This window comes from Primulina eburnea, chromosome 14, assembly GCF_022965805.1.
Source record: "Primulina eburnea isolate SZY01 chromosome 14, ASM2296580v1, whole genome shotgun sequence".
In the NCBI taxonomy this organism is placed as follows: domain Eukaryota; kingdom Viridiplantae; phylum Streptophyta; class Magnoliopsida; order Lamiales; family Gesneriaceae; genus Primulina; species Primulina eburnea.
In genome coordinates, this window is record NC_133114.1 from 21,519,163 (window position 1) to 21,534,526 (window position 15,364).

The 15,364-nt window shown below is 36.9% G+C and overlaps 1 protein-coding gene across 2 annotated transcripts in view; it reads left to right on the forward strand.

The window, feature by feature from the left end:
* The window catches only part of LOC140811547 (protein CASP), a 32,590-nt gene that overhangs the window by 935 nt on the left and 16,291 nt on the right, over nucleotides 1-15,364 (forward strand). For both annotated transcript variants that reach the window (XM_073169488.1, XM_073169489.1), the window contains exons 3-11: nucleotides 242-352; nucleotides 482-660; nucleotides 7,162-7,311; nucleotides 9,150-9,238; nucleotides 9,387-9,496; nucleotides 9,578-9,672; nucleotides 10,544-10,599; nucleotides 11,215-11,380; nucleotides 12,358-12,450. In XM_073169488.1, coding sequence (XP_073025589.1) covers nucleotides 242-352; nucleotides 482-660; nucleotides 7,162-7,311; nucleotides 9,150-9,238; nucleotides 9,387-9,496; nucleotides 9,578-9,672; nucleotides 10,544-10,599; nucleotides 11,215-11,380; nucleotides 12,358-12,450 — 1,049 coding nt within the window. The remainder of the gene's footprint in view (nucleotides 1-241; nucleotides 353-481; nucleotides 661-7,161; nucleotides 7,312-9,149; nucleotides 9,239-9,386; nucleotides 9,497-9,577; nucleotides 9,673-10,543; nucleotides 10,600-11,214; nucleotides 11,381-12,357; nucleotides 12,451-15,364) is intronic.

Here is a 15,364-nt window from a genome sequence, read left to right on the forward strand (position 1 = left end):
ACCAACTTGGCTAACCTGTTTCAACCTAATCATATTACACCATTATTGATCTAGACTAATATATGTTGCCACTCAAGTAATAATGAACTTAATGGAGTTTATTATCTGTCAAGATGCATTGCAATTATTCTTTAATAGGAGATGCTGCTTATAACGATACAAAGCATACATGTTTCATTCACCTTGAGAAAGGAAAAAGGTTGATGTTTAAAATGAAATGTGTAAATTTTATTACTTGCAGATTTTGATTTAGAGAAAGAAAGGAGCATCTTGGACGAGCAAGGACTGAGAATTGCAGAAAATCAAGAAAACAGCCAGAAAAATCGCCGAAAGCTTGCAGAAAGCACTAGAGGTATTGATTTATCTGATCAACAATTAGATATTTGTCATCATTCTGCGATACATGATTGTGAAAAGTGAAGCTTCAACATTTCAATAAATCAGTGCCAGCTTATTGTATGTTATTTTTTCATGCTAACAGATTTTAAGAAGGCTTCCAATGAAGAGAAGTTGGGGTTGTTCAAAGCATTACTTAAGGATTATCAAGAAGAGGTTGATAAACTAACCAAGAGAGCGAAATTCGGAGAAAATGCTTTTCTTAACATTTATCAAAAACTTTATGAAGCCCCAGATCCTTATCCACTTCTTACTTCCATTGCGGTCAGTTGCCTTTTCTTAAAGGGTTATTTTTCATATAGTTAGTTATTCATGTGAATACTATGAGATATTACACTTTTCTCTTTCCTAGAAACAAATATTTTTTTTATGTTGTGCAGCATTTGTAATTGATTTGCCACCTGGTGTAAACAAAGTAATTGATTTGGTTTCATCTTGTGGCAATAATGCCATAACACAGAAAGCGAATATGAGTTAGCACTCTGGTTTTTCAGGTTTACACAGGCCACTTAGGATTTGATTGGTTAGCGTTGACATTTGGTTGTGCACCTGATAGATAGGAATAGCTACCTTAATATTTTTGCCGCTTTATTACTACATTCAACCACTAGCCACTCTACTTCCTCTAGTTACTTCCTATTAGAGAATATAGGAATGGAATAATTAATTTTATTCTAGTGAAAAGAAAGAATACAATTTATAATTAGTAATGATACAAGAGAACTATTCTAGGAAACTAATAACTGTAGAAGAAATGCTTCTAGGAAATTAAATGAAATAAAAATCAGTTTGTATTGAGACACGTATCTTATAAAAGATTGTAAATTTAATGTGGTATCGTCCAACAATCTCCCTCAAGCTGACTTGTGTGGATGTCTTCCATAGCTAGCTTGCTGAGTAGAGGTTCAAACTCTTTATTGGTACGTCTTTGGTATATCAACGACCCCTTGAGAGGTTAGTACATATGAAACGCAATTGGGTCACTTCAAATATTGTAGGCTGTTACAGTTTCTAAACATCATATATTTCCCAGGGGTTCCCTTTAGGTGCCTTAATGTTCTGTAAATAGCATCAACGTGTTCCTATCTCAGTGAGTGCCTGAATTGTCTCACCAAGCTTATTGCAAAAGCTATATCAGGACTTGTATGTGACAAGTAGATTAATCTACCTACCAATCTTTGAAAATTATCTTTCGGTCACATCTATAGGTTTTGCGGGATTAAGCTTTATATTAGCTTCAATTGGAGTCTCAGCAGCCTTGCACCTCAGAAGTATTGTCTCTTTGAGTAGATCTAGAATGTACTTTCTTTGGTTTGCAATGATTTCTTCTCGTGATCTTGCAAATTCCATACTGAGAAAGTACTTTAGTAGTTCTAGGCCTTTTGATCTCAAAGCCTTCCTTTTTTTTTCTTTAAATGTGCCAAATTTTCAAGCGAATTCCCTGTTAAGATACTATGATCTGCATAGACAATAAAAAATGCAATTTTAGTTTTATTAGACTGTTTATATAACAATGTATAGTTGACGTGGCTCTGAAAATAACCATAGCTTTTTACAAATTTTGCAAAGCTTTTGAAACAAGCTCTTCGAGATTGTTTAAGCCATGTAAGGAATATCCGAGCTTGCAAACTTTGTTACAGCCGATTACCTCTTCAAATCCTTGTGGGAAACTCATAGAATCTTCCTCTTCTAAAACTCCATATTGGAAAGTGTGCTTTATGATCACTGGGTGAGTCTACAATTTCCTATGTCCCCCTTTTCCTCAAAGCCTTCATCTTTTCTGTCATTGTTTCTTCCTAAATGTTTCTTGGTACAAACAAGTTGGAAATATTGGATATAAAGGCCGCATGCATTTTTGAAAGCTTACCATAGGATAGATATTTGGAGATTGGATGATCAGTACAGGAGCGTTTTCCTTTCCTATTAGCTATAGGATTATCAAGATTGTCTAGTGGGTTTTTAGGACTAGATATGATACTAGGCTTGGAAAATTCATCAGGACAGGAAATGCTAGTTGATGAAGAAGTGTCTAGAGTACCTGAATCTTTTCTAGGTTTACTGCCAGGGTGTTAGATTGAGCTTGAGCTAAAGGAGTAGTGGGATCTCTACTCTTTTGATGATTCTTTCTCCTTGTGTAGACATGAAACTATAGATTTTGTATCTTAGGAACTGTAGATACCACTTCTCCTCATATGATAGAGTTAGCAATGCCAACAAAATGGTATTAGGAATAACAGTTTCATTTTCATTATCACGATTCACAGGTTTTTGTAGAGATAAAGTGGTGGGAATAATGTCCCAAAAAATATCTGTCTCTTTGGTTCTTCCCCAGGAGAGAAATTTTGTGAAAGTCTGGTTGATGTTCAAGGAAAGTAACATCCGTAGTTATTGTAGTCTTCCTAGTCTTTAGATTAAAACACTTGTAGCCTTTCTTGTTTGGTGCATAACCATCAAATTACTTTTTTCAGCCCTTGGATCTAATTTGAGTATCCTTTACTTGATAAATGGATAGAGCATCCAAATAATTTAGGAGGCAGATAAGATATTATACGTGTTTTCGGAAAATATTGCTCACGTCAATTTAGGGGTGTATTATAGTTCAAAACACTAGTAGACATTCTATTTATCAAATATGATGCAGTTAAAATAGCTTCTCCCCATAGGCGCACGGAAAACATAACTGCACGAGCAACTTCAAGTCGGTGTTTATTTTTACGTTCGGCAATACCTTTTTGCTGAGGTATATTAACACAAGTAGATGAATAATGAATGTCAGTTTCTTTCAAAAAGTTCCCAAGACTTCTTTAAAGTACTTTATTCTGTGATCGATATGAAGAATTCCAATTTTTCTTTGAAATCGATTTTCGATCAAAGAAACTTTTAATTAAAATTCCATCTTCAAACTTTTTGCTAATTAAATTAAATAAATCCATTTAGAGGGATATGATCATCAATAAAAGTCACCAACCATCTCTTACCGGACAAAGTATTGATTTTTGAGGGACCTCAAACATAACTAAAAAAGTCTTGAAGCTGATAAGGTCTTGAGGGATAAACAGTTATGTGACTTTTGATAAATGCAGTTTTCACAAAAAAACTTAGAAGAATCCTTTGCTAAAGCATAATCTGATCCTTAACAGAGATCAAACTAGTACTACTAAGACCTTTGATGTCTTTAATTTTAGATTCTGAATCTTCCGAATAGTAAAGGCCATCTATCTGTTTAGCACTGGCAATCGTCTTCCCTGAGCCTTGTTCCTGGAAGATGCAGTGAGATTCAAAGAAGATGGCACTACATTTATAACCTTTAGATAATTTCCTAACTGATAGAAGGTTACAAGCAAGTTTAGGGATATGAAGAATATATTTAAGAGAAAAAGTGTTAGATAAATTAGCGGGCTACTATCAAAAGTTTAGGCTTTCTTGGGTTAGCGGGCTACTATCAAAAGTTGGTACAAAATTATGGAATTATTGCTGCCCATTAACCAACATGCTGAAGAAACATGACTTCTCATGGTCCGGAGACAGCTTACGTGCCTTTGACACTCTGAAGAAGGCACTAGCATCAACCCTGTGCTGGCCCTTCCCGACTTCTCTTTCACTTTTATAGTGGAATGTGATGCATCATAATCTGGGCTTGGAGCCATCCTACAACAGCAAGGCCAGCCCATCGCATTTTTCAGTAGCACCCTTGCCCAACGTCTCAACAAACTACCGGTATATGAAAAGTAGTTGATTGGACTCACCAAGGCGGTACGACATTGGCGGTCTTATTTTTGGGGAAGCTCTTTTATTCTCCGCATAGATCATTATATCCTCAAATTCTTGTTGGAGCAACGCATCTCAACTTCACCACATCATTGGATAAGTAAATTAATGAGGTATGATTTTAAGGTAGAGTATCGCGCAGACAAACCCAATATAGTTAGCTGATGCTCTCTCGCGTCCAAATGACGATGAAGGTTGCTTGATGGCCATTTCAAAACCTAACTGGGACTTTGTGGCAGCAGTTCGAGAAACACAGTTCACCAATCTTGAAGTGCAGATCATAGTCCAGGAACTAATGCGTGGTGATGTGCTAGGACCATGGGAATTCCAGGATGGCATCTTAAGGTTCAAGTCCAAGATTTACGTTCCCCTTCACACAACTCTAACAACACCTATTGTGGCCATGGTCAATGAGAGTTGCCATGAGAGGCCGTGGTTTCTATTGGCCAGGCATGAAGCAACGGGTTCAGGATTTCGTCTCTAATTGTTCTACTTGCCAGCACAACAAAACTTAAGCTGTGAAGCCTGTAGAACTCCTACAGCCCTTGCCAACTCCTCATTTGGGCAGATATCTCGATGGATTTCATAGAAGGACTACCACGCTTGCAAGAGAAGAATGCCATTTTGGTGGTCGTTGATCGTTTTTCAAAATGTGCTCACTTTCTAGGACTCACCCATCCTTAATACAGCATTTTTAGTGGCCAAAATCTTTTTTGACAACATTTTTAAACTCCACGGAGTACCGGAGACAATCGTGAGCGATATGGATGCAACTTTCACAAGTGCTTTTTGGCAGGAACTCTTCAAGTTGAGTGGAAAAAAATTGTGCTTCAGCTCAGTCTATCACCCTCAATCCAACGGTCAAATTGAGGTGGTAAATCGCATTGGAAATGTACCTGCGCTGCTTTACAGAGGATCATCCACATAAATGGTTTGAGTGGCTATCACGGTCTGAATTCTGCTATAACACTAGTTTTCACACTACTCTGAAGGCTATCCCCCTTTCGAATTAGTTTATGGTCGCAAACCCCTAGTCTCTTGTCCTACATTCCAGGCCAAACACACACTGCAGAGGCCGATCATGCGTTGCAACAAAGTGACCAGCTTCTACACCAACTCCGTGATCGCCTTTTACAAGCACACAATGTCATGAAACTGAATTTTGATGCCAACCATCAAGATGTCAGCTTCGAGATAGGGGACTATGTACTCCGAAAACTTCCAACATATCGCCAACAGAGCACCGCACCTCGTAGTAATACCAAACTGTTTCCTCGCTACTTTGGGCCGTTTAAAGTATTAGAAAAGGTGGAACAGGTAGCATACCAATTACAGCTACTTGCATATTCCAAAATCCACCCAGTTTTCTACGTCTCCAAGTTATAGAAATTCAAGAGCGGACCATTCTCCAACCCAGTCCTACCTCCAGCCCCAACAACCAAGTCACAACTTTCACTGAGGACCATCTTGGACACACGTACACAACAAGGCAGAACTGAAATTTTAGTCCACTAGGATGGCCACCCCTTTGCGGAAGTTTCATGGGAAGATAAAGAAACGTTCACTGTCCAGTTTCCCTCCTTCGTGCTTGAGGTCAACCACGATCCCCAGAAGGGGACAAATGTCATGGATCCAAACACATCAAACTAGCCCAGTATGCAAACGGATCTAGATGCAAAGCCTAATGACATAATTTACCAACCATTCAGCCATGTAAGATTCAAGAATATACAGTAGGGATATCTACAAGGATTGATACGATCTTTAGTTAATTTCCATTTTTGCCATAAATGACATAATTTCAGGATGTAAGAATGCATTAATAAATAAGCGATGAATTTTTTTTTTGTATTTAAACTACTCTACTAATGAATAAAATAATATCTTGAATTCCAAATAATTAATGTACTAAAGAGATCGAGGGGTCCTTCGTGCTTGAGGTCAACCACGATCTCCAGAAGGGAACAAATGTCATGGATCCAAACACATCAAACTAGCCCAGTATGCAAACAGATCAAAATGCAAAGCCCAATGACATAATTTACCAACCACTCAGCCATGGAAGATTCAAGAATAAACAGAATCTGCAAGGATTGATACGATTTTTAGTTACTTTCCATTTTTGCCATAAATGACATAATTTTAGGATGTAAGAATGCATTAATCCATACCCTTCTTAAATAAGCGATGACTCTTTTTTTTGTATTTAAACTACTCTACTAATGAATAAAATGATATTTTGAATTCCAAATAATTACTGTACCAAAGAGATCGAGGGTTCTATCAAGGAACAAGCCCTTCAAAATTATTCAAAGATAGGTAAAAGTGACAGAAAAATTCTCAAACCTATCTTGGAGCTCAACGATCGATCTATCCATCTATCTATCCATCGTCCTATAACTAAATCTATCTCACAAGCTCATAACAGAGTGAGGGGAAGCAAGTATTTCTATGTCGTAGTGGGCTGTGGTTGGGATTTTGATCATTCTGAATTAATTGAAATTCATTGAGTTTACTAAAATTATATTTCAACGTGGATAGTAGTGCCATAACAATGCATTTTTTGTTCTGTTATAAAGTGTTGCTAAACAAAAACATTGTGAATGTGAATATATTCAGACAATGTTGCGTTCTTATTTTTTCTATTGTTTTATTTGACTTTTAGTTTATGCAAAAAACAGCCACAATTGCTTGGAATTATCATTTCTTGTTTCTCTATTTTGTTGTATTCATATTACTTTCTGTCTAAGATGAAATGTATGTCAGTATATGAATTGACCAAGTGTTATCAAAGAGATACATGATCCTAACAGTGTCTTTTTACCGATGATGATTGTTGGATACTGGCACTGCAATTCCTTGTTCATGTAAATTTAATAATACTGATTGCTCACGTCAATTTACCCTTTCTCAGTGTTGCTCACTTGGGCGAAGGAAGGTTATCAACATTTTGTGCATGGTTTTGTTATAGTTCATCTCTTTCCTTTAATTGAGCAGGAGAAGGATGCCATAATGTCTGAAGTGGAGTCAGCAAACAAAAAGATGAAAGTTGAGCTTGAGGAATTCCGCACCGAGGCAACTCATCTGAAAAATCAACAAGCTACAATAAGAAAACTTGAAGAGCGCACCCGCCAATTAGAACAACAGGTGATCAGTATATGTTGTATGACTTTTGCTGGTATCAGTTGCTATATTTTAATGTCATGCATGAGCGTGACATGAGACATAGAAAATGGACTCACCGACAATGATTATGTTCAATGTACGTTCTTCCTTTTGGGATAGGCTTTGGTTTGTTGGGTAAGAACTGAGTGGAAAACTTTTTTTGTGCTTGCTTTTCCATAGAAATCTCAAACCGGTCTTTGGTAACTCTGGTCCAACATGTATACTGATATATGACCTCTTGGGTGGGGCCAAATTGAGGTAAAAAAGCCTTAAAACTGACTGGACTGAGATACGTAAGCAATATCATGGAATAAAACAAATGTTGTGATAGTTTGAGAAATGTTAAACTCTGGGGCATGAATAATTTATTTATTTATTCATTTAATTTATTTACGTGTTTCCTCCCTACAATTAATGAGATAATTTCAAACTTATGGGCTGCTTTTGCAGTCTTCTCCTGTTTGGGTCTAATGCATGGCAAACTCTGCTTGTTTCTGTACCATTTATCGTGTCTCCCTACAATTAATGAGATAATTTCAAACTTATGGGCTGCTTTTGCAGTCTTCTCCTGTTTGGGCCTAATACATGGCAAACTCTAAGAATATTAAAATATCCCCCCGGTCTATGAAAGGGGAGGTTCTAGTTATAATCCAGAAAGGATTCGTACTTGTTTCTGTAGCATTTATCGTGTACTATTGGCATGCTTAAGCATTGGATGTTTGTCCGACATCATGCAATTAGCTATTGAATGCAGACAATGTAAATTGTCATGTTTATGCAATGTTCTAAATGGCGGCCACCGCCTAGGCCCTCGACTGCAACGCCTATGCATGAGGCGGGCGTTTTAGGCGCCCCAAGCTATACGACGTTGGGGAGGCGGGTCGAGGCGGCGGGGCGTCCTTTTATTCTAATTAGCAATTATGAGCTGGGATCGGTCGAGGCAGGCGAGGCGGCGAGCAGGCGGGCGAGGCAGACAGTTAAGATTTATAAGTTGTAGTCTACAATTTTAAAATCCTAGTCAACAATTTTTAAAACTTAGTCAACAATTTTAAAAACCTAGTCAAAGTCAACTAATTTTAAATATCAAAAGCACACCTCACTTTCTTTATTTTAATTTTTGGTTTTCACTCTGAAGTCTCAACCACCACACACCGCCCGCCGCCGCCGCCGCCAACAGTCAGAATATTTAGGTTAGGCATTGCGTATTTATTATTTATCACATTTTTGTTTATAATATTTAAAAATCAATTTTTTTCCAATTATTAATTTATTATTTTATTATTGACTTATTGTTGAATATTAATGGCGGAAAAAGATAAACGACCGGAGTTGGATACATCGGAGGAGGAGAATGAAGAAGATGTTGATTTTGAGTCCGATGATGGGAGGATCATGGATGTAGTAGATGGTGCATATGTAGATGATTTGAAAGATTATTTATGTTTAGTCTACTACTTGTTTTAATGATGGATAATTGATTGAAACTTTGAAATTTAAACTTATTTTTTTGGTAAAAGTAATTATATTACTTTGTTAGCATAATAACATTAATATGATGATGAATCTTTATTAATTGCACATTATTTAGATGATATTATATTGTATGAAGCTTCTTTGTACTTAAACATTATTTAATTGCACATTTTACATAAAAAATGATGACTATTTGTGATTATATTGCATGATTATCTATAAAAAATTACTTAAAAAAATGCAACTGCCTAGGCGGCTGATGACTTCCTCGCCACCTCCTCCCGCCATTTACAACCTTGTGTTTATGCGAATGCTACTTTGACTAACACTGCATGATATTGTTTTAGATGGAGGAAAAAGTGAAAGAAATTATCGAGATTAAGCAGCGGAACTTGGCGGAAGAGAATCAGAAAACCATGGAGGTTCTTAAAGAAAGGTGATGTATTCACTGGTGACAATAATGACATAATGTTACCAATAATTTCTATTAACAAGGTGTTAGTTCTTTGAGGGAAAGAAAATTGAAGACTTCATTTTCTGGTCTAATCATGAAAATGACATTGCACGCCCTTATGTTGGTGCAGGGAACGAATGTTACAAGATCAATTACGCCAAGCTCAGGAAAGTGTTTCTACGATGAGAAAACTACATGAATTTGCTCAGAGTCAGTTATTTGAGCTTCGTGCCCAATCAGGTCCATCCCCTTTACATGTTAGCCGTTCGTGAATTTGTTATGTATTCTTTTTATAAATGTTACTGTGTAATGCTATCTCAGAGGAGGAGAAAGCAGGAAAGCAATCAGAAGTAAATCTTTTAATGGATGAAATAGAGCATGCTCAAACCCGTCTTCTAAGTCTTGAAAGGGAGAAGGTGCGATTGCATGTCCTGCTTAATGCGTGTACTTATTTGCTACGACTGATGCTTATTTTTGCTTGAACTTTATTTAATGTCATTTTTTCTGTCACATTGACAAGAGAAAGAGAGAATTTCTCAGGATACGTTTCTAGTTGTTTAAACCAGTGGTCAGTGAAGCTTATAAACATTTGGGCAGTTTCAATAGAAATCACATTTTTCCGTATTTGGTTGATAAAAATAGAAACCTATAGGCTTGGGCTACATTTCTATATTTTATCATTTTATGTATCCGATTCTGTTTTTTCAAAAAAGAAAATTTTCTGTAGCAGTTTATTTGTATAAATTTTGTTTGGGGATTGATCTTTTAATATTTTATTGTTATTTATTCAGTTAAGGATGCATCAAAAGTACTTATAATACTGGGAGATGTAAAAGTGGGTGGTACTGTTGTTTTTCTTCTTAAAAACAGGAAAATGATTTTAAAATAGATAAACAAACAAAGCGTAGGAGTTTCTTTGTTTTTACTTTGGAGATTGTCTTTGATTAGAGTCATGTAAGAGAAATGCTGCTAGCCAGTCTCATAGCTTGGTCTAGTTTATTTTAACCAATTACATATTCAGGGGTTAATTATATTTCAGTGAGACTTCTCCCTTTTTTTTGCATCATGACTACCTTCTACCTCCAAATTTCACTCCCCTGTTTTTTGTATATTTTCATGATGATGATTTACACAAGCTCGCATTGTTGAGTTAGATACAAGCTAAATTTTCTCTCATGTGTGATATTTTCCGCTTTCCGCTTCACCTTTTCATAAAAGCTCGATTTGAATTCTTCACGTTAAATGTAATGTCATCAGTGGATAATTGTGTTGGCATTTCCTGACCAGGGTCTCTTACAGTCGCAGTTACACACAGCTAACCAAGAGAGTGGACAAGAAAAAAGGTATAGAGCAGCAAATAGAGTATTAGCATTGAATCCCTTTTTTTCTTTTCTTTCTCCATAACTGCTCATATGCATTCTGCAAATATATTGTATCTTACGTACCTGTTTTTGCTGGTGGAACAGTTCATTAAGCTGGCAATTGGTATAATTATTACTGCTGCATATAAATGTACATAGATGCTACTTGAACTCAACTGTTGAGTAAAATTTTAAACATACGTAATGTTGTATTTCAAAAAATATGTTTGATTAGGTTAAGTTCGGCGCATGCTAGTTATAATTAATTTTTACAACTAAACTGGCAGATATGATAACTTGTATATTCACATCTTTTCTAGAACATCTAAATTTCCTTTTTGTTCTCTGGAAAATATTATCCCACACCAGAAACTTGAGAAGGGATACAGCAGAAGGTGAAGTCATAGTATTATGTTGAATGTCCAAGGGAAAAAGCGTATATGGTTAGATATAATCTAAAATAATGCTAAAAAGAAACATATGAATCAATATGGAGTAAGGGCTGTGTGCTAAATGTCTGTTTCTCTTCTGATTAAGACACAAAGCTGCTGATTTTTACTTGTGTTTGATTTATAGTTTTTCTTTTTATTTCTGCAGTGATAAGTTGGATACAAATGCTGTGTTTGAGAATTCTCTAAGTGCGAAGGAAAAGATCATTTCTGACTTGAATATGGAACTTCACAATCTAGAGACCACACTATCGAATGAGCGTGATTTTCATTTGAATGAGCTTAAGAAGTTGAAGGCATTGATCAATGAAAAGGTAATTATTCTTATGTATTCAATGAAGTTCTTATTGCAAGTGTCCTAGGCAGTGCTATCCATGATACCTACCATGTAGAATCTCTTCATAGAGAGATAATGGCTTACGGTTCATATTTCTGAACCCAGAAAACCATAATAGTCCTTCAACAGACCAAACCCAAAAGCCAAAAGTTTTTGGTTTCTTGTTTTGCTCCGAACTTTCTAAATGACATTTTATTCAGAGACAAATGAAGACTGTGAAGTTCCTTTAAGGTCATTTGAACTATTTTTTAGTCAGTCAGTCGAGATTTGTAAATTGCAATTTGAATACCTTGCCTGAAAGCTTCTATAGGCGGTTTGAGGCTATCCGGCAGGCGAGCATGCGGAGAAAGCGATGGAGGCGGTCAGTGATTTTAAAATCTTAGTCAACTGTCAATGTCAAATAATTTTAAAAATCAAAGTCAGTCAATTTTAAAAACTCTAAATATAATAAAAAGATGTCTCACTCACTTTTTTATTTATTTTTGGTGTCACCTGCCTCAAACCGCCTCTAGGTGCCGCCTGCATCAGTAACCACCTTAATTATTTTGTTAGTTTACATTTATATATTTATTTGCACTTTATTTAGATTGTATTATATTGTGTGAAGTCTTTTTTTATGCATAAACATGATTATATAATTACCTATAAAAATTTGCTAAAAAAATTCAACCGTCTACCTATGCGACTGAGGCGGTAGTCGGTCATTGGCCGCACCCCATTTACAATATTTTTATATTTCTATATGTTTGTTCCACTTCAATTTTTCACAATCTCCACTACACTGCTATTAGCTATCGAATTTTCATCTTTCCTTTCTCAAAGCCTAATATCTCCATTTAAAACATTTGTTATTCTCTAATCTGGTATAATTTTCCTTCTATTACTAGTACTTAGCCTGATTGTTAATTTGTTGCAGCTTTATTTTCATCTTACTTTTGGCTTGTAAACTTCTAGGATCTTGAGTTAGAGGAGATGAAGAAAGAGATCCAGGCAAGGCCAACAGAAAAATTAGTCAATGATTTGCGGAAGAAAGTAAAGATTTTACAGGTGATGCATATTTTTCTTATTTGGGCCGAGTGAAGTGAGAGTACATATATGCAGGCTTGAGAACATAATTGGTTGAGGCAAGGATTTATCTTATTGTGCACTTGGAAATCTAAAAACTCAAAATTTATACAGGATCCTAAACACAAACTTTCAGAATTTTATGGACGTTTTTCAGATGAAATGATACTGGTTCTATAGGATGTGTTATGAACCCAAAGAATCGATAGTAACAATTTATACAAGATGTAGAACGAAACAAGAAGATTTTTTATTCAAAATAACATTAAGGGTTCCTTACTAAAGTAATGACCAAACCTTTAAAAGGAAATGGCCTCAACTTGCAAAGCTAGACACCACTCTTAACAAAAAATTTCTACTCTACTTAAACTATTAGATACCCCCGTTTTACATGCCTACACGAATCCTTCTAGAAACCTAGATTGGTCAAGCCCAGAGTCACCCCTAAGTCCAAACCATAACAATACTTCCCTTTCAAAATTAGCCTTGTCCTCAGGGCTAGGAAGTTGGAAATTAACTCCTGATTTGCTCCTTCCCTAGCACCCATCGCTCTTACTCAATGTCAGTTGGCACCTCTTCCTCTTCCTCCAAAATTGTGATATGTAAAGATTTAGTGGGACATTAATGTTAGGGCTGCTATCCCCTCCACAGGCCGTACTTCCTCCCCCTCCCTGAGAAGTGTTGGGCGCTGCTATCGTTCCTATTTCCCTTCATCGCGTTGTCATCCATGTGCGCTGTGGGCTGCTTTGCTGCGCGGATGATAGGCGCTTGATTTGGGTGCCCAATTCTCCTTTATAAGCACTATGTGTCCTAACTTTTCTTCTCAGTCCATTATTTAACCCACTAAGAAAGTAGCCCAAAATCTGCTTTTCTCTCAGCCCAACAACCTGTGCCAACAATAGCTCAAGTTGTGCCACATTTTCTTCCACTACGTGCTACCCTTTAGGCATGTAAACGAACCATGCCGTTCGTGAGCTATTTGAGGCTCGGCTCGGTAAAAAACTAGTTCAAAATTATTCGTTATTCTTATCAATCCGAGCTCAAGCTCGATTTCGAGCTCGACAATTTTATCTAGCCGAGCTCGAGCTTAAAGATATTCAGCTAGTAAGCTCGCTAGTCTGTTCGCGAGCTCGAGCTCGGCTAGTTTGTTCCCACATCAATATTTGGGTGAAAGAAGATATTGAAAGACTATAAAATGGGAAGTCTACCCCCTTAAATTCTCATATTATAGTCGGCCTTTTGGCTAAAAATACTTGACGTGCTAGAAAACGAGTTTGCTTAAGGATCTCGAAAACAAGCTCGCTTAACCACCCGATCTCGAGTCAAACTCGTTAAACATGATAAACGAATTATTAACGAAGCGAGCTCGAGCTATTCACGAGTTTAGTAATTGCAAAACGGGCCGACCTCGAGCCTATATATATATATATATATATATATATCTTAAACGAGCCAAGCTTGACGGTATATATATCTTAAAAGAGCCAAGCTTGAGCTTAAAGTCTACTGCCCTTGCTCGAGAAATGCCAACAATTCACAAGGATTTAATGCTTTCGTTCCACCATATCATCTTATGAGCTCTCGGGTAAATATTTCCTACTTGATATCAGATATTCGTTTCTTCACTCATCGACACCAATGAATAGCCCCTCGTTCCTTACGTATGACAACTATTGGAACTTTATTGTTTGTGAGAGTCTTGAATCTCAAAATTTTCCTTAGCCTTTGATAGCCATCAAATAGGATTGTCCTCCTCAAAACACAATCTTCCTTGCCAATTTTCCTTCCTCATCATCTCAACAGCTTGTTTTACACATTCACCTCCACCCTGATGAAGGAATTCTCCCCTCGTGTTGCAGGTCTCCATACCCATGTTCCCTGAAGGTAACCCAAAGTCCCCTTGGATGATTCTCTCCACCAACGGTTTCATTTGTAGCAATGATGATCAATGTCAACGTATTCTCCATTGACTCGATCTTCGCCTCACTTCTGGTTGTTGCCATGTCTCCTTTCCCATCTTCGGATCCGGCAGGTCGGATCGATTGTTTCGAATCAAAAGAAACAGTAGTAAAAAATTATACAAGATTTAGAACTCAAGAAGAAGATTTTTATTCTAAGTAATAATAACGAGGGTTCCTTACAAAAGTAATGACCAAACCTTTAAAAAAAAGGTTTTGAAGGAAATGGCCCTAAGAGATGGAAGAATATCCCAACAAAATCTTTTTCGTACACTTTCCATAGCAAAGCTAGATACCACTCTTAGCAAAGGCATTTGTGGTGCAATAGTGGAAATTCTCAAAAGGTTCGGCCTACATTCGGGACTTAAGATTAACTTGGAAAAAAGTGCGTTGATGGGACTTAATAGGTCGGAAGAGGAAATCGATGAATTGGCAATTGCAATTGGGTGCAAAAAAGGAAAACTGCCTATAAAATATTTATGGATTCCTTTGGGAGGAACACTAGGGCTATGGATTTTTGGGAACCGGTACTATCCAAAATGGCAAAAAGTTGGCAAGTTGGAAAAAGTCTTTTCAATCGAGGGGGGTCGGCTCACTTTGATTAAAGCAGTCTTATGTGCCATGCCATCTTATTTTATGTCGTTATTCAGCGTGCTTAATCAGGTGGCACAAAAGATGGAAAAAATAATGAGGAATTTCTTTTGGGAGGGAGCTGACGAGGAAAATCATTGTCATGCAGTAGGGGAAATATTTTCTTGAGAAACAGAGCACTTCTTGGCAAATGGCGGTGGAGAGGTTCTGTGGAAAAGGGGACTGTGGAAAAAAGTAATTAGCAGTCTTTATGGTTTTCAAGATAATGGATGAGACTTGGGTTGGCGGGGAATTCGACTTTCAGAAGTCCTTGGAAATGCATTTCTCGATCTTTCTCGACTTTTCAT